Raw genomic sequence first — 24346 nt, forward strand, 5'->3', positions numbered from 1 at the left:
TACTTTCAATTTCTAAACCACCATTTACTTACAATTCTAATACATTTTCACAGTTTAACAATGTTTTAAAGGGGTGAGTTACAGGGGGGTACTACAATTCAAAACCAAAATAGTATATAAATCACATTTATATTATTTAACAACATCAACACCATTTTAAAACTACTATCTACAAAAAATGTGAAGTTTTTGACTGGACTTCGTAAGGGTTTGTTTCGTATTGTGCAATAAATTAATTATCTAATGAATAAATTAATAAAGAATCATACCGAGATTTGATGGAGCTTGAAGCTTATATCATAATAATATATTATTCAACAACATCAACACCACCATTTACTTACAATTCTGATACATTTTCACAGTTTAACAATGTTCTGAAGGGGTGAGTTACAGGGTTACTACAATTCAAAACCAAAATAGTATATAAATCACATTTATGTTATTTAACAACATCAACACCATTTTGACACTACTATCTATAAAAATTAGTAAAATTTGAAGTTTTTGACTGGACTTGGTATGGTTTGGCTTCATTTCATATTGTGCAATAAATTAATAATCTAATAAATAAATTAATAGAGAAGAATCATACCGAGATGTGATGGAGCTTAGTGTTTGATAGACAAATAAATAATGATAACAAATCTTGTATCGGGTCGTTAATTTTGGGATAAATTTGTCTTTGAAATCTTATTTCATCTACCTAATTTAATTAGGACCAAAACAAACAGAATATTGAATCTCTTTTCTGTATAGGGCTACTTGTAATATAAATATAAAGAAAATAAAAATCTCAGTACCCTTTTTTGAAATATTTTATCACAACATGTTTCGGACATTTATGCCATTTTCAACTTGAAATATTTCAAAAAGGGTACTGAGATTTTTATTTTCTTTATATTTAGAATATTGAATATATTGTACTTCGGATACAATTTTAAAGCTTTTTCCATTAAATCTACTTACATCTAAGACTATCTACAAAACACAGAGCTGTACAGAAACATATCTACACAGATACAATAAGCTGCATACAGACTTATGCGTCACGAACATGCGCATTTAGCTTTCCATCAGCTGATGCTATGCTTAGATCCTGTTCACATGACAGCGATTTACGCTCGGTTGTCGCGCGGTTGACCAACCGAGCGGTTGCCAGGTATAGGGAAAGACATGGTGCCGTACACATGCAACGCTCGGTTTGAGCAGTCGCCGCAGAATCGCGGCGGTTGTAGTCTCCAGTCCAACCGCTCGGTTGTCGCGCGGTTCGATATACTAGAGCAGGCATGAGAGCGTACACATGTCTTCAGTCAACCGAGCGGTTTCGAGCAGAGCAGTTCACATAGTGGACATTCTATTATAATTTCAGTTCAATTAAAATTTATTCTATAACAATTTTCAGTTCAGTTAGTAAGTTCAGTTTAAGACATCCCTTGCACAGGTTGGGACATTGAATTGAAAATAAGAAATTTGTTATTTTTTCAATTTATAAAAACATATTTGTATTTACATTTCATTATAAAAATTAATAGTATAAATTCTTATTTTCATTATTTGTGTTTATTATTCAAGAATCCAAACATTACTAATAGCCTAATATAAACATATTTACATTTAAAAGTATAAACTCAATCTTCTCCATTAAAACATAATTGAACATAATCTTTTAGGTTATTTAGGTACATAATGAGTTATTTTTGGTCATTTTTAGTAAATTAAATAGCTTTCTCAAGAATTGATATTTTTAGAAATTTTTTGTTTTATTCAATCAACAATACCATGAATAATTTATCTTCCAAATCTCATGGATTTATCTCTTACCGTATTTGAAATGTTATGTTCCAAAAATTTAAACTTTAGGCGCTCATAATATCTCAAAAAGTAATGATCGGAAAAAATGTTTCTGAGAAAACTTTTCCATTTTGATAGCTTGATGATATTATACGAATCGAAAAACTTTGAAACCAGTAGAAAGTTTAATTTCAGCCTTTGCACAGCCTTAACCGAGGGCAAACCGCTCATGAATCGCTGTAATGTGTACGAGACTGGCAAATCGAGCGATTCGCCAACCGCGCGACAACCGAGCGTAAATCGCTGTCATGTGAACAAGCTCTTATCTATAATACCATAGCTATGTCTAATACTCAAGTCATTGATAACGGTTTGTCGAATAACAAATAATAATGTAATTCAATAAATAGTCTTGACATTTGAAAATGATAACTATAGAGATATCCACGTTACAATGGCAGTATTTGATTAACATTGGTGTTGCTATCTGATATGATAAACCATATGTTTTCGTTGTCATTGATTCATTCATAAATATCAAATGTTGTTGATCCGTTACTAGTAGAAAGTCATGTTCAATTTTATTTGATTAAAGCTCTACAAATGAAGAGTTTACTTATTTCAATTTAATCAAATAAAAATGCCGACAAAGAAAAAGACAAAAACGATTGAAAACCGTAACTACGAAGAAGATAAGATGGAATCACATATTGACAAGTTTCTCAAGCCAAAGGAATTATCTATCGACCCAGATTCGCCTACGGCAGAGAGAGAGTGGAAACATTGGAAAAAGACGTTCGAAAATTTCTTAGAAGGAACGACAACCAAAGACAAAATGAAATATTGGTAAACTTCTTATCACCTGCTTTATACGAAATTGTGGAAAGCTATACTTCATATGAAGAAACTATATCCATGTTGGAAGATATGTTCGTTAAACCGAAGAACGAAATTTATGCACGATACTGCCTTGCTAATGCAAAACAACAAATAGGTGAGTCCATTGATCAATACTATTCTGAACTAAAAAGATTAAGCTTATCATGTAACTTCACTAGAGTGTCAGCCGAAGAAAACAAAAACGAGCATATTAGAGATGCTCTTGTTTCAGGGTTATGTTCTATTGAAATTAAAGAGAAACTTTTTCAACAAGGAGATTTGAGTCTACAAGAAACCGTTTCCCAAGCACGTGTTCTTGAATCCGCAAAAACATATGCCGACTCCTTTAAAAGTACTTGTTATACAAACTCTGTTGAAGAAAATAAAAACATAAGCTTGAGTGAATCTTTCTCAGATGTTAATGCTGTAACCCAAATCGACAGGCAATTGTAGAGAAATCCGTTCAATGCCAACGTTGCGGATATAAAAAACACTCAAATTCTCAAGAATGTCCTGCAATAGAAAAGACTTGTCATAAATGTTCCCGAATTGGACACTTTTCCCATGTGTGTAAAAGTAAAACGCTCAAAGAAAAACTAACTACGTCAACTATTACTGCAGCTGGTATAGCCAGTAATCTTTCTAAAGCTACAATTATTGTTTCGGTGAATGGAATAAATACACCAGCTCTTATTGATACCGGAAGTGTTGCCAGTTTTATTGATGAAAAATTTGCAAAAACAATAAATTTAAAACTGCATCAGATTCTTGTTTTATAAGATTTGCATCTGTTCAACATAACACCGCTACAAAAGCATGTGTTTATAGCAATATTGTGTACAAAGGAAATGAATACAACAATATTAAACTCTTGGTATTAAAAGAATGCTGTTGCAATGTGATACTTGGTCACGATTTTTTGATGAATCACTCTACAATAAGTTTAGCATTCAATGGTAATAAACAGCCTCTTGTAATAGATAATAATTCTACAACCACACCACCCTTGAAAGATTGCCTCTTGGTGGAGGCCATGATAAAACCATGTTCCCTTTTCAATGACTTGACTCCCGATTGCCACCCAATAACTACCCGATCCAGAAGACACCCACAAGATGACTATGAATTCATGAAGAATGAGGTCAATCGCCTCCTTACAGAAGGAATAATTGAGGAAAGCCAGTCCAGTTGGCGTGCCCAGCCTTTCATTGTAACCATGGACAGAAGAAACGAATGGTCATAGACTATTCACAGACTATTAATAAATTCACAAATTTAGACGCATACCCTCTCCCATTGATCGAAGATCTTGTAAACACAATTGCCAAGTACAACTTTTTTAGTACTGTAGATTTCAAGTCAGCTTACCATCAAATACCGATTCTTGAGAATGAACGACATTACACTGCCTTTGAAGTAGGCCGAAAACTTTATCAGTTCAAACGAATACCATTCGGAGTAACCAATGGAGTAGCTGCCTTCCAACGTACAATAAACGGACTTATAGAAAGAGAGAATTTGAACGACTGCTTTGTCTATTTGGATGATGTTGTCATTTGCGGTTCAGATCAAGAAGAACATGACAGAAATCTTAAGAAATTTCAACAAGTAATTGAATTGTATGGCTTGACTATAAATGAAGAAAAATGTAAATTTTCAAAAAAATCATTGAAGTTCCTTGGGTATGAGATAAAACATGGAGAAATTAAACCTGACCCAGAACGCCTTGCACCACTCATGAACTTTCCACCCCCAAGAAATGCTAAAGAAATGAAACGACTCATGGGATTACTGGCTCATTACTCCCGATGGATTAAAAACTTTTCTCAAAAGATTCACCCCCTTGTCCACATACAGAAATTCCCTCTATCTCAAGATCAGAAATTGCTTCCGCGGTACTGCTCTTTGTTGATGAAAATGTACCATTCATAATTGAGACAGATGCATCAGATTTTGCAATTGGTGCAACATTAACACAAAATTCTCGACCAGTAGCCTTTTTCTCACGAACGTTGTCCCAAAGTGAAACCAGGCATTCAGCTGTTGAGAAAGAAGCCTATGCCATTGTGGAGTCTATAAGAAAATGGAGACACTATTTACTACGAAAACAATTCACTTTGATCACTGACCAAAAATCAGTCACATTCATGTTTGGCACTCAACACAATAGAAAAATAAAAAATGAAAAGATACAAAGGTGGCGCCTAGAATTATCTGAATACAAATTATCCTTGTCTATTATTCGACAAAACAGATAGCACTATCCTTTTCTAGTTCCGAAACGTTGCCAAGTCCTTTTATAACAATGTAGAAATGTAATTAATCAAGGCAGACAAACGGCAACTCTATTCTCCTATCTTTATCCACTGTCATTATAAAGTGGACCTCACTATAGACGAATTCATCATAATAAATAAATAAATAAATAATTTAGTCCAGCCTGCTGAATCTCTGAATAAATATCTGTAATACCCGGGTGAGCATAAATTATTGAACAAATTTCATAGGTGAATAAAAAAATATCAAATAATAGTAGCGCGCCTATTTTTGTGGCAAACGTTGGTGTACCTGCTATAATTTGTGATGACCTTCATCGAAACACAGTCGGCTCAATGGTGGGGGTGACAGAGCCTCAGTTGAGCAATGGCTACCGTGCAGGAGAAAGCTATGTGCGTTCTGTGGTTTCACGAAAGCAAATCGGTTATTACTGTTCAAAGACGTTTTCGTTTAGAGTATGGCCGTGATCCTCCTTCTAACAACTCCATTAAACGTTGGTATCAACAATTTAAAGACACAGGAAATGTATTGCACATGAAAGGTGCTGGCAGGCCTACTGTATCCGAGGAAGTAGTCGATCGAGTAAGGGAAGCATTTCTGAGAAGCCCAAGTAAATCGACTCGTCGTGCGAGTTTAGAACTTGGCATACCGCAGTCGACAATTGTGAAAGTGCTACACAAACGCCTAAAATTGCATGCGTACAAAATTCAATTGTTGCATAACATTAAAGAAGACGATAAACCACGCCGGTACAATTTCGCTGTCGAAATTCTGAACAAAGTTGAAGAAGATAATGATTTTTTAAGAAAGGTTATCTTCTCTGACGAAGCTACCTTCCATGTCAACGGTGTTGTTAACCGTCATAATTGTCGGATTTGGGGTAGCGAAAACCCTCATGTTGTTCAAGAGGTTGAACGTGATAGCCCCAAGGTTAATGTTTGGTGTGCGTTGGCTGCATATGGCGTTATCGGCCCGTTCTTTTTCGCCGAGCCTACCGTGACTAGTGCTTCGTATCTTGACATGCTACAAGAGTATGCAGTACCACAAATCGAATATCGACAGCCAAATGTTTACTACCAACAAGATGGGGCACCTCCACATTGGGGTCTACATGTTCGAAATTACCTGGATGAACAATTTCCTGAACGTTGGATTGGCCGCGATGGACCGATTTCCTGGCCTCCTCAATCGCCTGATATTACACCACTCGATTTCTTCCTTTGGGGATTTGTCAAAAATAAGGTGTATGCAACGAAGCTACGTAATATTGACGAACTAAAACGAAGAATTGTAGCCGTAATTCAGGACATCACTCCAGAAATAATCGACAATGTATGGCGTGAAATTGAATATCGTCTAGATATTTTACGTGCAACAAAAGGTGCTCATGTAGAAATTTGTTGAACTTTTCATGTGTTCTAAATAAAACTATTTGAAATTGGCTTTTCAATAAATCAATATTCATGTAAGTACACTCATTTGTTATTTTTTTATTCACCTATGAAATGTGTTCAATAATTTATGCTCACCCGGTATTATATAAATATCTCGTTTTGTACAGAAACATTATGATACAGATATAAAGCAGAAACAAGCATAGTATCGGCTGATGGAAAGCGAATGCGTGTGTTGGTGGCACATGAGTATGTACGCACCTTTAGATGGCACAACACACCACAAGATGACCCCTGGCTGGTAACTTGGAAGGAGAAATTACAGAGCTCACAGAAAAAGACCGACCCTGACCTTCCATAAAGTTGACTGATGAAAATCCGTACATGTACGACTCAGGTAGTGTACAGGTTCCATTTTTTCATGAAATATACAATATGATATTAAACAATAGACAAAAACATTTACTATAATGAAAATGAAAATCACAACCAGCAACAGTACAAATTGCTCGCTGGTGGAAATCGGGTAGACGAAATAGGTATGTATAGTGAACAGTATATACCTGTTTTAGTTTTGAGAAAAATGTACCTATAAACTCATTTCATTGTAGTTTCGTCTACCTAATTCAATTAGGATTAAAACACATACAGACTATTGAAGACAATGTACTTCAGATACAATTTTAAAGCTTTCTTCCATTGTTTGTGAAATTTGTTCTATTTTATTTTATTTCCAGTAAAGATTGTCCAGGAACTTTGTAAATAACGTGTCCCCTAGTCCTAGGCCCGGTTGCACTGAAGCCGGTTAAATTCTAACCGTGATTAATTTCACGAGAACCAATAAAGTTTGCAATGTTATTATTGTCTTTATTTAAAATTGGCGCCAATGACGCAAACAAGATGGCTGCCAACAATCTCTCTTATTATTTAGGAGGAGGGGACTCTTTATCACCTCAACTTCACCTACAACACTTGTTATAATCTAAAGTTTGATAAATAAAGGCTGAGTTATCTATCTATCAACTACTCAAAACCGGTTGAAAATAATTATGTCTATTAGGTTGGCCACTAACTGAAAACTGTTGTGTTGAGTAGAAGAGGAGGCTCTTATTGTCTCAACTTCGCCCACAGCCACAGAATACATACTGAATGGAAAGTACCAATCCAAACAATGCATTTTACATGACGCCAAGACTTGAGAGCACCAATACCACGTCACGTGACTGCGCCATCTTGTTAGAAATTAAAATTACCGCTAACTGGGTCTTTTGAACGGGTCGCAGCAGTGAACGAGACCGATTGACCCGGATCAGTAGAGTGATCCGAACTTCCCATCTCTACAGTACTATTACAATGCTGAACTTTATTTCAAGATGGCGGATTTTGGCGTCAGGATACTATAGTGAGGTCCACCTTATAATGGCAGTGTTTGATTAGCAATGGTATTGCTATCCTTGGCTATCATTCAACAAAGCAGATAGCGCTATCTCTTTCTCGCTTTGCTCTGTTGCCAGATCGTCTTTTAACAATGTAGAATTGATAATTAATTGAAAAAATATTTCATCCTAATGATGTACATTCATTATGAAATTATTGGAAATATAATTTCTTGCTTAATAAAATGTCGTTGATTATTTTAAACGAGAATGAACAGTAAATATTAAACCAATAAACCTGTATCAGCTACCTATATAGAAGGCATTGACAAGACTGAGGATCGTCAATGTTTTTGTACTATCTTACTCCACTGCCATTATAATGTGGACCTCACTATAGCCGACTTTCCATTCTGTATTTTGTTCTGTGCCACAACACTTGTAATATTTTGAAGTGTGATAAGTAAAGGCAATTATCTATATATTTATTTATGTAAAGACAATAGATACAATCTATCTATCTATCAATAGATAGTGGCAGATAGTGACAGTGGTCAACTCGTGGTAAGCGGACTACAAATTGTTTTTTCCTACAGTTACGTTGAAAAGTGGCCATTGCTGCACTGATTACAGAACGCAAAGAATCACTTTTCCGCTCTAGTGCGGGAAAAATTTTTCTGCACTCCAGATTTGCAACATTGCAACGCAAAATACTTAGTAGGTTATATGGAGCAACAGTGCAGCAAAATCAAAATGAAGTTGGTAACAGTGACTGCTGTGGCTGCTATAGTGAGCAGAGGTGCAACCAAGCACAACGCGCTAATTATTATTCATTATATATTATAACCAAGGACAACGAGGACTTTAGGATTTTAGGATTAAGGTTTTTATCAATAATAAAATTACACAGAAAAACATTTGATGCATTTCAGGCAATTTTACCCATAATTACCCACTTTTCATATTCAATGGTAACTGTAGGAAAAACTTAATGTGAAATACGTGCGCAAAGTTCCTCTGCTGCACTCAAGAAACCATTCCGCCCTCGCTACGGCTCGGGCGTAAACGTTTCTTTCGGTGCAGCAAACTGTCACTTTGCGCACTAGTTGCACAAATAACTATTGTATTATTTTCTGAGACAATAAATAGATAGATATCAACCTATCGTATAGAGACAATCTATCTATCAGCCAGTGGTCAACTCGTGGCAAGCGGACTACAAATTGTTTTTGTATTTTTTTTCAGAAACAATAAATAAATAGATACAAATATATAGGCACACAGAAGAAGTGTAATACTTATTATAGTTCTGCACCACCGCTCAAGGCCTTCTCGGTCATCTGTCTGCAGAGCGTCTCCAGACGTGTGTTAATCTCTGGCTCACTGACGGGTGATGACGTCACACCTGGCTGTGATGACGTCACACCTGACGCTGTATTGCTGACTGCGGGGTTCGGAGGCGCCGATTGGGTCCTCTGTATACCACTGTGTGCGTCGGCTGCTTTTAACTGTGAAAAAAAATGTTCGAATTAGCTTAATTTGTTCATTGGTTCAAGGCTATTCGGTAGACCTTTTTTATCATTTAAATCGGATAATCTTTTTCAATATAATTGTTACGATCATTATAAGAGTGAGAAAAAGTGGAAACTGAAATTTTTAAGTGAGTCTAATAAGCGAGTTATGGGTTGTTGAAGTGCAAAACTCCGTTTTCTTTCCAGATCATAAACGGTTTCGAATTTTCCATTGGAGTTTTTTTTTATACATTCAGTATATCATTGACTTTGTTCTAAAATCTAATGAGAGCATCAATAAAAAAAATAAACTGGGTTAAACTTTGTGTGCTACATTGTTGTCACGAATGAATTATCAAGTACCCTTATAGTTTTCGTTCTGTCTACACAACATGTTTCGGCTATGATGTCATTATCAAGTTTTAAATTGAATTAACTGAATAATACCAAAGAGAAAAGATAGCATGAGAGTATATTGCATGTTATAGGTCGGTAATGTTCTAAATTTCAAGCCGATTACTGTCGACTACTGTCTATTATTACTGTTTTGTTGGTGTGGGAGTGTAAGAACGGCACAATATGGGAGACTACAGCATCATATAGCTCCACCAAAAGAACTGCTGGAATATCGGCTTGAGTCAACAGTGACATTTTGAACATAAACGCCTTATACCAAGGAATCTTCTTATGCTAACTTTTCTGTATGGTATCACCATAAATGATACAGTATCAACACACAACGATACAGTATCAACACAATATGATATAGTATAGTCTAAAATTGATACACAACACCATAATTTGATAGCAGGTGCTATTCTAAAACATTATTATAGCCAGTACAATGTTGCACCATAAATGATACAGTATCAACACAATATGATACAGTATAGTCTCAACTTTATACACAACGCCATAATTTGATACAAAACTTCCAAACTTTGAATGAATTCTACAAACCATGGAATATCTTCTTATGCTATCTTTTCTCTATGGTATCACCATGAATGATACAGTATCAACACAAAACGATACATTTTCAACACAATATGATACAGTATCATCTCAACTTGATACTCAACACCATAATTTGATACAAAACTTCCAAACTTTGAATGAATTCTACAAACCATGGCATATCTTCTTATGCTATCTTTTCTCTATGGTATCACCATAAATGATTTAGTATCAACACAAAACGATACAGTCTCAACACAAAACAATACAGTATCAACACAATATGATACAGTATCGTCAAAACTTGATAAAGAACGCCATAATTTGATACAAAACTTCCAAACTTTGAATGAATTCTACAAACCATGGAATATCTTCTTATGCTATCGTTTCTCTATGGAATCACCATAAATGATTTAGTATCAACACAAAACAATACAGTATCAACACAATATGATACAGTATCGTCAAAACTTGATAAACAACGCCATAATTTGATACAAAACTTCCAAACTTTGATTGAATTCTACAAACCATGGGATATCTTCTTATGCTATCTTTTCTATATGTTATCACGATAATAATTGATACTGTATCAACACAAAACTATACAGTATCAACACAAAATGATACTGTATCAACACAATATGATACAGTATCGTCAAAACTTGATAAACAAGGCCATAATTTCATACAAAACTTCCAAACTTTGATTGAATTCTACAAACCATGGGATATCTTCTTATGCTATCTTTTCTATATGTCATCACGATAATTGATACTGTATCAACACAAAACTATACAGTATCAACACAAAATGATACTGTATCAACGCAGTCTGATACAGTATCAACACAATGCAGTATCATCTAAACTTCATTCACAACACCATAATTTGATACAAAACTTCCAAATTTTGAATGAATTCTACAAACTATGAGATATCTTCTTATGCTATATTTTTCTATGGTTTCAGTTTCTCATACCTAAAAAATTGTTGTTTCTCTACAGGAACAGTACGTCTTACTCTTAAATGATGACGGTCATTTGGCCATTTTGGAGCTGGGATCTGCAAATGCAGGCGGAAGCCCTGGTGAAACTACAAACCTTGGTATATTCTCTTATGCTATCTTTTCTCTTACCTCGAGCAGCGTTCTGTCCTGCAGACTGGGCCGTTTGGCGAGGAACATCATGGCGTTGGATTCAAGACCGCTGACCACTGGCAAACTGTTGCGCTGCGCATGCGCCGGGTAGTGAGAGGGGATGGAGGGGGAACAGTGGGTGGGGGCAGTGGAGGGAGGTTGATAGCGGATTGGCAGTCCGCCCCAAGATGGCGGCGAGCGAACTGGCCGGGTTGGGTGTAGGAACATGTTGGGCGTGGAGAAGCGGCTGAAAACACAAAAACAATTTTATTTATATTACAAATATAGTTTATTTTATGATGAAATTTGTAAATCTTATTTTACAAATGTTTCTTTTAATTACACTAATGTAATAACTATGTTCGTTAGAATGATGATTGAGAAATAGTTGTGATATTCCGTACAGTTTATTAGAAACAAGAAAGAACACTTCAAGTTGGTTACCAAAATATTTTACCATCTAGGTGGGTCAAGCCACATGAGACGTATTCAGACGAGTCGGCAAATCAGGAAACTCTGTGATTGGCTGATTGAGTGGGCTTTTGGGAATCAGCTGATAATCAGCCAATTGGAGAGCTTCCAGCCCTGTCAACTCGTTTGAAAAGCACTTCATGTGGCTATGCCCCAAGGCTGGTCACTAACAATACCTAAGTCACGAGCGATACGTCTGTAGTCAAAGACCTGAATTAAGTTTTTGTGTCTTCGACGTAGGTCTGTGGGCGAAAAACAGGTGTACGAGTTTAAGGTTGGGTTTTTGTGATTGATTCTTCATCGTTCATATCTTTGCTGCTCTATTTGAAGTGATAACACATTCAAAAAATGATTGTAATACGTATAATTTCTATACAATTCAAGTCCAGAATAAACATGGTAACTACACATTTTTAGATGGAATATTTTATTATAACTGTATAATGAAATAACTGGATGTATAACGAAATACTACTGGATGTTTAAAATGATTACTATAGTGCAATACATTTTTCAAATTTGAATGGATTGAATTGATGAATGAATTAGGAACATTTCACTGAATTATAACTTGAAACTAGAAAAAATTGAGTTATCTAAAATAATTTAAAGCCTGTGAAGATACAGAAATTTCTAAGACTAAAGCTTAGCTGACTATACTTGAATTTACAGGATATCAAGAGTATAATATTATTGCTAGGGGTTGTGTAGAATGTAACCTTAAGTTACATTTTTTAGTCTAAATTACATTAGTATATCTGTGATTCTGAAGAGAGATCATTTCCTACGATTATATTAATTCAACAAATTTACGATTCTATCAATTTTTACTTTCCTTGCCCTATTACCATAGGTAAGGAAAGTATTGCTTTCCGAAAAAAATTAAGGTACCCCAATTTCTAAAATTCTATATGTTTCAAGGTACCCTGAGTCCAAAAAAGTGGTTTTTGGGTATTGGTCTGTATGTATGTATGTATGTGTGTGTGTGTGTGTGTGTGTGTGTGGTGTGTGTGTGTGTGTATGTGTATGTGTGTGTGTATGAGTGTATGTGCTTCTGTGTACACGATATCGCATCTCGCAATTAACGGAATGACTTGAAATTTGGAACTTAAGGTCCTTACAATATAAGGATCCGACACGAACAATTTTGATCTGATGCAATTCAAGATGGCGGATAAAATGGTGAAAATGTTGTCAAAAACAGGGGTTTTTGCGTTTTTCTCGAAAACGGCTCCCACGATTTTAATCAAATTCATACCTAAAATAGTCATTGATAAGCTCTATCAACTGCCACAAGTCTCATATCTGTATAAAAACCAGGAACTCCGTCCCATCTATGCAAAGTTAGATTTGAGATTCCCAATTATCAGGCTTTAGATACAATTTAAACAAAAAATTCCAAGTGGAAAAGATTGAGCATGAAAATATCTACAATTAATGTTCAGTAACATTTTCACCTGAAATTCAAAATTAGCTCGAAATCCGAGAAAATGTTATTATTTCAATTGCAAACTGTTGGCAACTGTTGATTCTATTAAATCATTCACTATGAAGAGATAGCAAACTTCGTGTGTCTCCAGCGTTATTGTCCTGTCACCAGCTGGCTTGGATCTTTGGATAGTAGACTTGAGATGCGCGGGAACACTAGCGTCAGGTGATAAATTTCCATAACGGCAAGGAAAGTTGTGTAAGTGCGCCACACCAGATTTTTGTATTTATTACGATTGTAATAATTTAACATAACTTACAATCCTATTTCTTACGATTCTATTTATTCAACATTACTCACGATTCTATCAATCTTTCAATTTGTACTTTCCACGAGGCTATCCTTCGATGATGATTGACAAACGCCTCATGACTCAGGGTCACGTCCAGAAGATTCTTGAATCGATAAATTGAGTCGTCATCTCTCAGGCCATTCACTATCAACTGCGTACAAACTGTAACAAAATACACTAATATAGTGACATCCACGTTATAATGGCAGTGTTTGATTGGCAATGGTATTGCTATCCTTGTCTATCATTCGACAAAGCGGATAGCGCTATCTCTTTCTCGCTTTTCACTGTTGCCAGATCGTCTTTTATCAATGTAGAACTAATAATTCATTAACAAACTATTTCATCTCAATTATGAAAATTCATTATGAAATTATTTAAAAATATAGTTTCTTAATAAAACATGAATGAACAGTTAATAAGCTATAAAATTGACTGTTAATAAACAGTCAATTTACAAGAATGAACAGTTAATATATTACATCAATAAACCTGTATCAGCTATGGTCTATAGAAGGCATTGACAATACAGAGGATCGGCAACTTTGTTCTCCTATCTTCTCCACTGCCATTATAACGTGGACCTTACTATAATATAGTGGCAGTTATAATGGCAGTGGATAAGATGGGAGAACAACGTTGCCGATCCTCCATCTTGTCAATGCCTTCTATAGACGGTAGCTGATACAGGTTTATTGATGTAATATTAACTGTTCATTCTCTTTTAAAATAATAAACTACTATAGTGACATCCACGTTATAATGGCAGTAGAAATAGATAGGGAAACATCGTTGCCGTTCCTCCATCTTGTCAATGCCTTCTGTAGACGGTAGCTGATACTAGTTTACTGATGTACATTAACTGTACATTATCGTTTAAAATAATAAACTACTATAGTGACATCCACGTTATAATGGCGGTGGAAAAAGATAGGAGAACAGCGTCGCCGATAATCTACCTTGCCACTGCCTTCTATTCACTAATATAGTGAGGTCCACGTTATAATGGCAGTGGAGAAAGATAGGAGAACGGCGTAGCCGATTCTATGTCTTGCCACTGTCTTCCATAAAGGATAGCTGATACCGGTATACCTTATATAATATTAACTGTTCTTTCTTGTTTGAAATAATCAATTATATTTCATTTGTCAAGAAAATTTATCAATGATTGAACATTAATAATAATAATCATGATCATCATCAGTGTTCTGCCCTAGGGCAGGTCCATACATGATTCCCTCTTCTCCATTCCTCTCTGTCCTGGTTTTGGTAGAGAGTTAGTGGGAAGGATATTTCTAATATTTTTTCCAAAGAATGGACATTGATATGTCCAAAGCTCCGCCAATTTATGTAGATGCATAACAATATAATTATTATCTATAGTTATTATATTACAAATTGCTTTTTCATATCATACAGTTCAATAATTATTTTCTTAGTCTATATTATGTAAATTCATCTATAATTTTGCTGTATTGTAAGCTATTGTATATAAGTGTATAAGCCAGTATATATTGTAATCTACATAAATAAAGTACTCAATCAATCAATCAATCAATCAATCAATCAATCCTGGTTTTGGTAGAGTTAGTGGGAAGGATATTTTTAACATTCTTTCCAAAGAATGGACATTGATATGTCCAAAGCTCCGCCAATTTATGTGGATGCATAACAATATTATCCATAGCTATTACCAATTGCTTTTTTCATATCATATGCAGTTCAAAAATCATTTTCTTAGTCTATATTATGTAAATTCATCTATAATCTTGCTGTATTGTAAGCTTTTGTATATAAGTGTAAAAGCCAGTATATATTGTAATCTACATAAAGTACTCACTCAATCAATCATTCCTGTGCTAATAAATAATAATAATATCGTGTGACCTGGCTGGCTCAGGTCTGATGTCAGAGTTTTCAGGTCGCAACGGATCAATTTCAGGGCCTCTGACACGACCTAACGACTGCTTTTTAGACAGCCGGGATCGACGGATTAACGTGTCCATCCGAAACACGGGAGTGGCCCGAGAAAAATATCCTGCCCCGGCTGGGATTCGAACCCGGGTCTTTGGATTTCAAAGCCAGCATCTAATCCACTCGACTACGGCCACTCCTACTGTCCTGTGCTATTCTCTTCAGCATCAAGTATCTCCCCTCCTCCCTGACATCATCCACCATCTTCCTCAACTCCGCCCCAGCACCCATTGATTGAATAATAAATTTTCATAACTGAGATTCACTATTTTGTAAATTTGAATGAAAAAGACTAAGAAATTGTCAAAAAACCACTGATTGATAATTAGAAAGACCGGTTTCGGTTATTACACCATTGTCAATCTCTGATAAACTAAAACTAAATACAAGAGCAGCAGAATTTATACTAGTAGGCGAGTGAATTACTAGTAGTAATTTTGTAAATTGATTATAATTTTACATTGTTGAACAATTATCAGGCAACGTTGCGGAGGTAGAAAAGGATAGCTCTATCTGCTTTGTCGAATGATAGGCAAGGATAGCAACACCTATGTTGAATCAAATACTGTCATTATAACGTGGACCCCATTATATGTGGAGATTATAATGCACATTCTATCATTAAATTTGAAAGCTAAACAGTTCATAAAGGATTTCATACAAGTGTATTAAAGAGACTAACAAGCAACAAGTAAGCTACAAGGTAATGAAGATTTGAAGATGAAATATAGATACATAGGCTCGGTTGCACAGAAGCCTGTTGAAATTTAACCTTGATTAAATCTAGAAGATGCAATCAGAGAAGCCTTCTTATCTAAAGAGCCTTCTCTGATTTGTCCCCGTTGCACTAGATTCGTCTATTTTATTGAATCAATTGTATTGTATGAACAGGAGAATGTTTAAATCTGATTAAATCGTTTATGATTTTGCATCGTTGATGCAAAACAAAGACGATCTGACAATATATGAGCCAAGTTGTAAGTGACTTTAGAATGTATATTATTTTCCACTTGGTTTTCATTCAAGCAAACATTGCTCTTAGTTGATTCCACCCTTTCAGTGGCTTCTCACATGATTAAATTAAACAGGCTTTTGTGCAACTGGGCCATAGACTTACCTTTTCCTAAAACTTTAGTAAAATGGAAAGGTATATCATCTACTGTTTCTTTCTCTTCGTCAGGCGAGGCCCTCATGGGTGATTCTAGAATAGTTTTCAATTCTTCTGTTGCAATAAGGAGGTTGCCATTGTTTATCACATCCTGAAAAAAACAAACTTAGTGAATGCAATATTCACAATAATCTCATTAGTTGAAAAAAAAGATTAGAAAATGAAATCTATAGCAAAAATATGTTTGAGTGGAGTAATCCGTGGTCTAGTGGATAGAGTGCCTGCGTAGCAGCATAGAGATCCCGGGTTCAAACCCTCTCAATACCAAACGTTTTTTAACCAGATCACTCCCGTGTTATCGGATGGGCACGTTAAACTGTCGGTCCCGGCTGAAGTATGACAGTCGTAAGGCCTATTGACGGCTTAAATTATTCATTCAGGCGGTGGGACCTTCCCGCAAGGGACTCCCCACCAACAAAAGCCATACGAATTTACTTTTTTTAAGTTTGAGTGTTTCTACAGTTTGTTTGGTATTCACTAATAATTCTATTGTTATTAAACGAAAATCCAAATTAAATGCTGTAAATCACCACGAAGACTTCTGCTACTGCAAATATTGACAACAGGGTAAAACAGCTACATGGAAATTCGATGAGCGCTACTATTAAAAAATTATTTGTCAGCCCAGTAACTGTCGGCTTCAGTAACTACTTTTTAGCGCTAGTTTTGTTATCAATTTTTATATCACCATCTCAAACAGGTCTAGTAACTCGAGATGCAAATACTCAATTGGCATTTCATTTTATTTTGTAATAGTATTTTCCCATGTAAAATTTGTATTGCTTTTATTATGTATTTCTAAGATGTTGTAGTTTTTTATTTCTGCCAATAAAACATTTCAAATCATAAATAAAACATGATATTTTTTGATGAATTTCTCACCTACCTGTTCCAATTTACAGAGAATACTGTAGCGTTCTCTGAGTTTTGTGATGGACAGGAGCATTTTGCGGCGTGCCCCCTGCGTGACCTTGGCCGCTATGATTTGGTCGAAAGTGTCCTCGTTCAAAGACATCATCTGATCGTAGGTCAACGTCGACAGGTGGATAGCGTACTTGTGCAGTCTCAACGATTTCAGCCAACAATGTAGGTCTGCAAAACAAACAGCAAAATTATTGGATAGAGCAAACAATACAATAGTTTAATAGTAATAGGCTTTTGCCCAAAACTTCTTCAATTTCCTAATTTTGTCTCAAATATTATGTCGGTTACGTCCATTTCAATTTCTACGCCAAATCATCAATCAGAAACTATGAATCAGAATATAAAAAATCTGGTGTGGCGCACTCAAACAACGCTCCTTGCCGTTATGAAAATCGATCACCTGACGCCAGTGTTCACGCGCATATCAAGTCTACTATTCAAAGATCTGAGCCAGCTGGTGACAGGACAATAACGCTAGAGACACACGAGGTCTGCTATCTCTTCATAGTGAATGATTTAATAGAATCAACAGTTTGCATTTGAATAATCACATTTTCTGGAATTTCGAGCTTATTTTTAATTTTAGGTGAAAATGTTACTAAGCATTAATTGTAGAGATTTTCATGCTCAATCTTTCCCACTTGAAATTTTTTGTTTATATTGTATCTGAAACCTGATAATTGTAAATCTAAAAACAAATTTTGCATAGATGGGGCGGAGCTCCTGAAATTTTTACAGATATGGGACTTGTGGCAGTTGATAGAGCTTATCAATGACTATTATAGGTTAGAATTCGATCAAAATCGTTGGAACCGTTTTTGAGAAAATCGCGAAAACCGCTGTTTTTGACAACATTTTTGCGATTTTAGCCGCCATCTTGAATTGCATTCGATCGAAATTGTTCGTGTCGGAATGAATGAACGAATGAACGAACGAATGGATGATTGAATGAATGAACGAATGAATGAATGTTTGAATGAATGAGCGAATGAATGAATGAACGAACGAAAGAATGAATGAATGAATAAATGAATGAACGAACGAATGAATGAATGAATGAATACATGAATGAATGATCGAATGAATGAATAAATGAATAGGTCACCTCTCATTCCAGGATTATCGTTAGGCTTGAGATCTTCGAGATGCACCTCTGAGCCACTGCCTGAGGAGGCCTGTGAAGATTGCGGGGAGAGAGGAGGTCCGGCATTCTGAACCTCTCTGTCTGAAGAGAGAGAGAAACGTCGCGCTTTTTCTTGCACCATGTCATCCTGCAAAAATATTTTGCCAAATTAATATTACACTTTATAAAAAAAACTTTAAAATCGCCACTAGTTGTGTTTGGAAAGATGAAGAGATTTACAATAAAATTCATATAATTTTCAACTTTGACGTTTTTGAACTTTTATCATCATTTAAATTGTTTGTAATTAGGTTTTGAACTCTACGAATGTACTTTTTCAACTTTGAGCGCTAATAAAAGTTCAAAAACCGTCACACAAAGGAACAAATTATATGAATATTATAGAAAATTTATCCTTTTTGCAACCACATCATCGGAATTAGATTTTTACTGATAATTTTCTAGTAATTAACGTTTTCAAAAATATCGAAACATCGATATACAGAGTGTGCTGGAATAAGGTGCCCATAAGTCAGGGCGTTTTTCCTATCATCAAAAGAAGAAAAAATGTACCAATTAACATAGGTCCGAAAATGCTTGGATACCAAGTTATACAGAGTGAAAGATTTCGTCTGAATTTCAGTTCCCCTGCCAAAAAGAAGCCCAACGGATATTTGGTTGCTGTTAATATTGAGATGTACAAAGCGTACCTACTTTATGTAAAATGAACTGAGAAATTGAATAAAACCGTTACCAGACCTGTAGCTACAGTAATTTCTAAGATATGTTGAATGAAAAAGACTAAGAAATTGTCAAAAAACCACTGATTTATTGATAATTAGAAAGACCGGCTTCGGTTATTACACCATTGTCAATCTCTGATAAACTAAAACTAAATACAAGAGCAGCAGAATTTATACTAGTAGGCGAGTACTGCCCTCGACCAATAGCAGTACTCGCCTACTAGTATAAATTCTGCTGCTCTTGTATTTAGTTTTAGTTTATCAGAGATTGACAATGGTGTAATAACCGAAACCGGTCTTTCTAATTATCAATAAATCAGTGGTTTTTTGACAATTTCTTAGTCTTTTTCATTCAATATGAATAATTACCACAATATCAACTTCTCAACTACACAAAAAGTCTAAGATATGTGACGAAATATGCGAAACTTGGTCCCGAAAAACAAGTACCTTCAAGGTTTGAAGGTTAAGGTTTGCATGTTAAATGTACAATAAACACAAAATATTTTATTACAGAAATTGTAGAAAGTTTACTTTCGAAGAGAAAGATGTTATTAAATAAGTCTATAATAGACAAACGCAGCCTATAAAAAAATAATCCTTGATTACATTTGTAGAGAGCTCACAGATTTTGCCTATTTTTCATGCGTTGCATATGTAATTAAGGATTTTTTAAAGGTTACGTTTGTCTATTATAGACTTATTCTACATATTTCTCTTCAAAATTAATTTTTCTACAACTTCTGTAGAAAAATACTTATTTTTTATTGTACATTTAACATAGTAAATCTGCTTCAAACCTTGAAGGAACTTGTTTTTCGGGACCAAGTTTCGCATATTTCGTCACATATCTTAAACATTACTGTAGCTACACGTCTGGAAACGGTTTTATTCAATTTCTCAGTTCATTTTACATAAATTACGCTAATTGTACGTCTTAATTAACAGCCAACAAATACCCATAGGGCTTCGTTTCGGCAGGAGAACTGAAATTCAGACGAAATCTTTCACCCTGTATAACTTGGTAACTAAGCATTTTCTGACCTATGTTAATTAGTACATTTTTTCTTCTTTTGATGAGAGGAATCACTCCCTGACTTATGGGCACCTTTTTTCAGGACATCATATCATCATTTTAATTCGTACGGTTCTAATTAGGTATTTTCTTCTCAAACACAGCTGTGTTTGGATTTTCACAGTTCATGCTGGTATATTTAAATATAACAGCTGGTGTTAAATTGTAAGATGTTACTTCTTGAACAACAGTGGCTGTATATTGAAAAGTAAGGTCGATATAAGAAAATTTTACTAGACATTTTCTATTGCAAATTTCATGAAGAATCTAAGTTTTTTAATTGTTACACCTTTCGTTGGACACTCTGTATACTGTGAATCATTCTGATAGAGAGCTGTATATATGGTGCATCGTGTTGCAATATACTGTACCTGTGAGGTGGCTTCGTTAGGTGGAGTAATCCCGAAAGGTGGTGTCAGACTGTTGCTTCGTCTGGTTTTCTGCTGGAAGGCTCCTTCATCACTAATCGCCGTAATACTACCACCAGGCACATTAATACCAGCCGAAACTGAAGCAGCAGAAGCCTGGCAAGCTGAAAAATGGCAAACATATAAATTCAAACGACAAGCATCATTGGAAAATAAAACATTATACTCGTATGTAATCATTCATTCTCGATGAAATTGAAACTATTTAATACTGAAACACGATTGAATCGATGAAACATGAAACTATTTTTTATATTAAATAAAAAGACTAAGGGGCGGTTTCCGGGCTCGGGATTTAGCTAAGTCCTAGACTTTAAACGGCTGAGTCAGAAAATTGGTTTTCCAAAACGGGGCGTAGTCGCAGTCATTGTCATAGTCACGTTTGAATTAAATTTCGAAAAACTAGAAAATTGAACACAAAATAAAATAAAGAGAAAATAGTGTAAAGTTTCAGCTATTTTGAATTATTTAGGAATATCAAATTTCGTCAAGTAAAAACGTTTCCAATTATATAAATGAGAAAATAAAAACTACGACTACTGTTATAAAAGCTGCGACTACGCCCCGTTTTGGAAAGCCAATTTTCTGACTCCAGCTGTTTGCAGTCTAGGACTTAGCTAAATCCCGAGCTCGGAAACCGGCCCTAAGAAATTGTCAAAAACCATAAATTTTCACACCACAGAAAACTGTAATTTTTGACAATTTCTTGGTATTTTTATTTAATATGAATAATTAATACAATATCAACTTCTCAACTACACAAAAAGTGAAAGAAAAAATATTTTTTACATTTAAATATATTTTGATGTACAGTCCGGGTCCTGTAGCTTTGTCCATCGGCGGACTACAATACTACCCGTTCAAAAACATGGAATATTTTTGAAAATGTATCTTTCCATAATCAACAGATGCTCTTTTGTATTTTCTCAAAAGCAACGTGTTGCATCCGAAAAGATACAAAATCTGGTGTGGTACACTCACACAACTTTCCTTGCTCATTGAACTGTAGCCTAAGCCTCATTCTCAAACGAGAATAATTTAGGGGAATAACATAATGACGATTGGCGGCAACATATTTGAAACTATGATCAGACTACTGTATATGTGTATATGATTGTTTTCAGAATACTTTTTCCTTTGTGTAAATTGTGAAATTCGATGATTTTCTTAAAAGTCGTCAAAACAGCTGCTCTACAGATGAAATATCTTGACTATGACTGTGTTCTTTTTAAACTGCTCTACCTACCTACCTCATGCACGAGAAGGAGGTTACAAAGTCCATTTCTCAAGGATGGGGTGGACCCCCCATTAGTTTCCCAGGAAAAAGACTCATGCCAGTTGATAGAGCGGATAAATAACTATACAGGGTATGAATTTTAAAAAAATCGTTAGAGCCGTTTTTGAGAAAATCGTGAAAAACATGGTTTTTTAGTAACCGTCATTTTTCTCAAGAATATTACGGAGCTCCTGCAATTTTCCGAGAAATGAGACTCATGTCAGTTGATAGGGCTTATGAATAGCCATCCATGGTATAAATTTGAAGAAAATCGTTAGAGCCGTTTTCGAGAAAACCGTGAAAAACATGGTTTTTCAGTCATTATCGGCCATTTTTCTCAAGAATATTACGGAGCTCCTGAAAATTTCCCAGAAATGAGATTTATGCCAGTTGATAGGACTTATAAATAGATATCCATGGTATAAATTTGAAGAAAATCGTTAGAGCCGTTTTCGAGAAAACCGTGAAAAACATGGTTTTTTAGTCATTATCCTCCATTTTTCTCAAGAATATTACGGAGCTCCTGAAATTTTCCCAGAAATGAGACTCATGCCAGTTGATAGGGCTTATAAATCCATGGTATAAATTTGAAGAAAATCGTTAGAGCCGTTTTCGAGAAAAACGTGAAAAACATGGTTTTTTAGTAATTATCCGCCATTTTTTCCGCCATCTTGAATTGAATTTTATTGAATTTCTTATTGTCGGATCCTCATTGTATAAGGACCTTAAGTTTAAAATTTCAAGTTAATCGATTAATTATTAGGAATGGAGTTATCGTGTTCACAAACATACACACACACAGACAAACACCCAAAAATCATGTTTTTGGACTCAGGGGGCCTTGAAACGTATAGAAAACTTGAAATTAGGGTACCTTTTTTTTGGAAAGCAATACTTTCCTTACCTATGGTAATAGGGCAAGGAAAGTAACAAGGAGCTTTAATGTAGCTTTCCATAAGCAACAGATGCTCTTTTGTATTTACTCAAAAGCAACGTGTTGCATCCGAAAAGATACACAAGGATCTGTAATGTATCTTTCCATAAGCAACAGATGCTCTTTTGTATTCTCGCAAAAGTTGTTGTTGCATCCGAAAAGATAAACCAGGATCTTTAATGTATCTTTTCTTAAGCAACCGGTGCTCTTTTGTATCTTCTCAAAAGCAACGTGTTGCATCCGAAAAGATACCCAAGGAGCTTACACAAGGAGTTTTTTGGAGTAGCCTACGTCCTTTCAGCACGACACATCCTATCAGCTGACATTCGTTCAACATGCTCTTTTAATTGTTGGTGATACGTAGCAAATCTCTCATTCATGAAGAATATCTGTGTGTAGGGAGCTTCCTCTATCTGGGGATCTAGGGTAACTGTAGCCTGATGTTTTTGCAAAGCAGTGAATATTACCCCGCGAACGTTACCTTGCCTATATGCCGTTTCAAAGTCATGGAGACAAAGCTACGGGGTGCGTACTTTAATAATAATAGGTCTATTTTATGGGATGAAATAAATACTCTATGTAATAGATGCTCTCAAAACTCAAAACCACATTTTCAGGCACGGTTGCACGCACAAAAGCCTATTAAATTTCAATCAAGATTAAATGCCATGAGTACCAATCACAGAAGACCTTATTTAATAGTCTTTTCAAAATATTTTCTAATTATTGATGTAATGATGGGGTCTTATTAGTTAAGGTCTTCTCTGTTTGGCTCTTGTGGCATTTAATCATTATTAAAATTTAACAGGCTTTTGTGCAACCGATCCCTAGAGTTGCATGATGTATCTCCCTTGTCACAAGTGAAATGCATCTATATTGCAATTCCAAGTATGTAAAGAGTGGCCCATAAGTCAATTAACAAAAGGATATTAGAATAAAATTGCTAGCGTCCACTGACTGTTTCAATTTCAACCTTTTAGCGTCAACTGTTTCAATTTCAATCTTTTAGCGTCAACTGTTTCAATTTCAATCTTTTAGCGTCAACTTTTTCAATTTCAATCTTTTAGCGTCAACTGTTTCAATTTCAATCTTTTAGCGTCAACTGTTTCAATTTCAATC

The 24346-nt window shown here is 35.2% G+C and overlaps 1 protein-coding gene across 1 annotated transcript in view; it reads right to left on the minus strand.

Annotated features, from left to right (window-relative positions):
• Window positions 1–8846: 8846 nt before the first annotated feature.
• Window positions 8847–24346, minus strand: part of LOC111049327 (protein Smaug homolog 1) — a 28341-nt gene continuing 12841 nt past the window's right edge. Inside the window, exons 6-12 of the mRNA XM_039438451.1 lie at window positions 20961–21121; window positions 18754–18919; window positions 17611–17816; window positions 16674–16815; window positions 13591–13744; window positions 11331–11577; window positions 8847–9228 (exon numbers count right to left, since the gene is read on the minus strand). Coding sequence (XP_039294385.1) covers window positions 9022–9228; window positions 11331–11577; window positions 13591–13744; window positions 16674–16815; window positions 17611–17816; window positions 18754–18919; window positions 20961–21121 — 1283 coding nt within the window. The 3' untranslated portion in view covers window positions 8847–9021. The remainder of the gene's footprint in view (window positions 9229–11330; window positions 11578–13590; window positions 13745–16673; window positions 16816–17610; window positions 17817–18753; window positions 18920–20960; window positions 21122–24346) is intronic.

This window comes from Nilaparvata lugens, chromosome 11 (genome assembly GCF_014356525.2).
Source record: "Nilaparvata lugens isolate BPH chromosome 11, ASM1435652v1, whole genome shotgun sequence".
Classification (NCBI taxonomy): domain Eukaryota; kingdom Metazoa; phylum Arthropoda; class Insecta; order Hemiptera; family Delphacidae; genus Nilaparvata; species Nilaparvata lugens.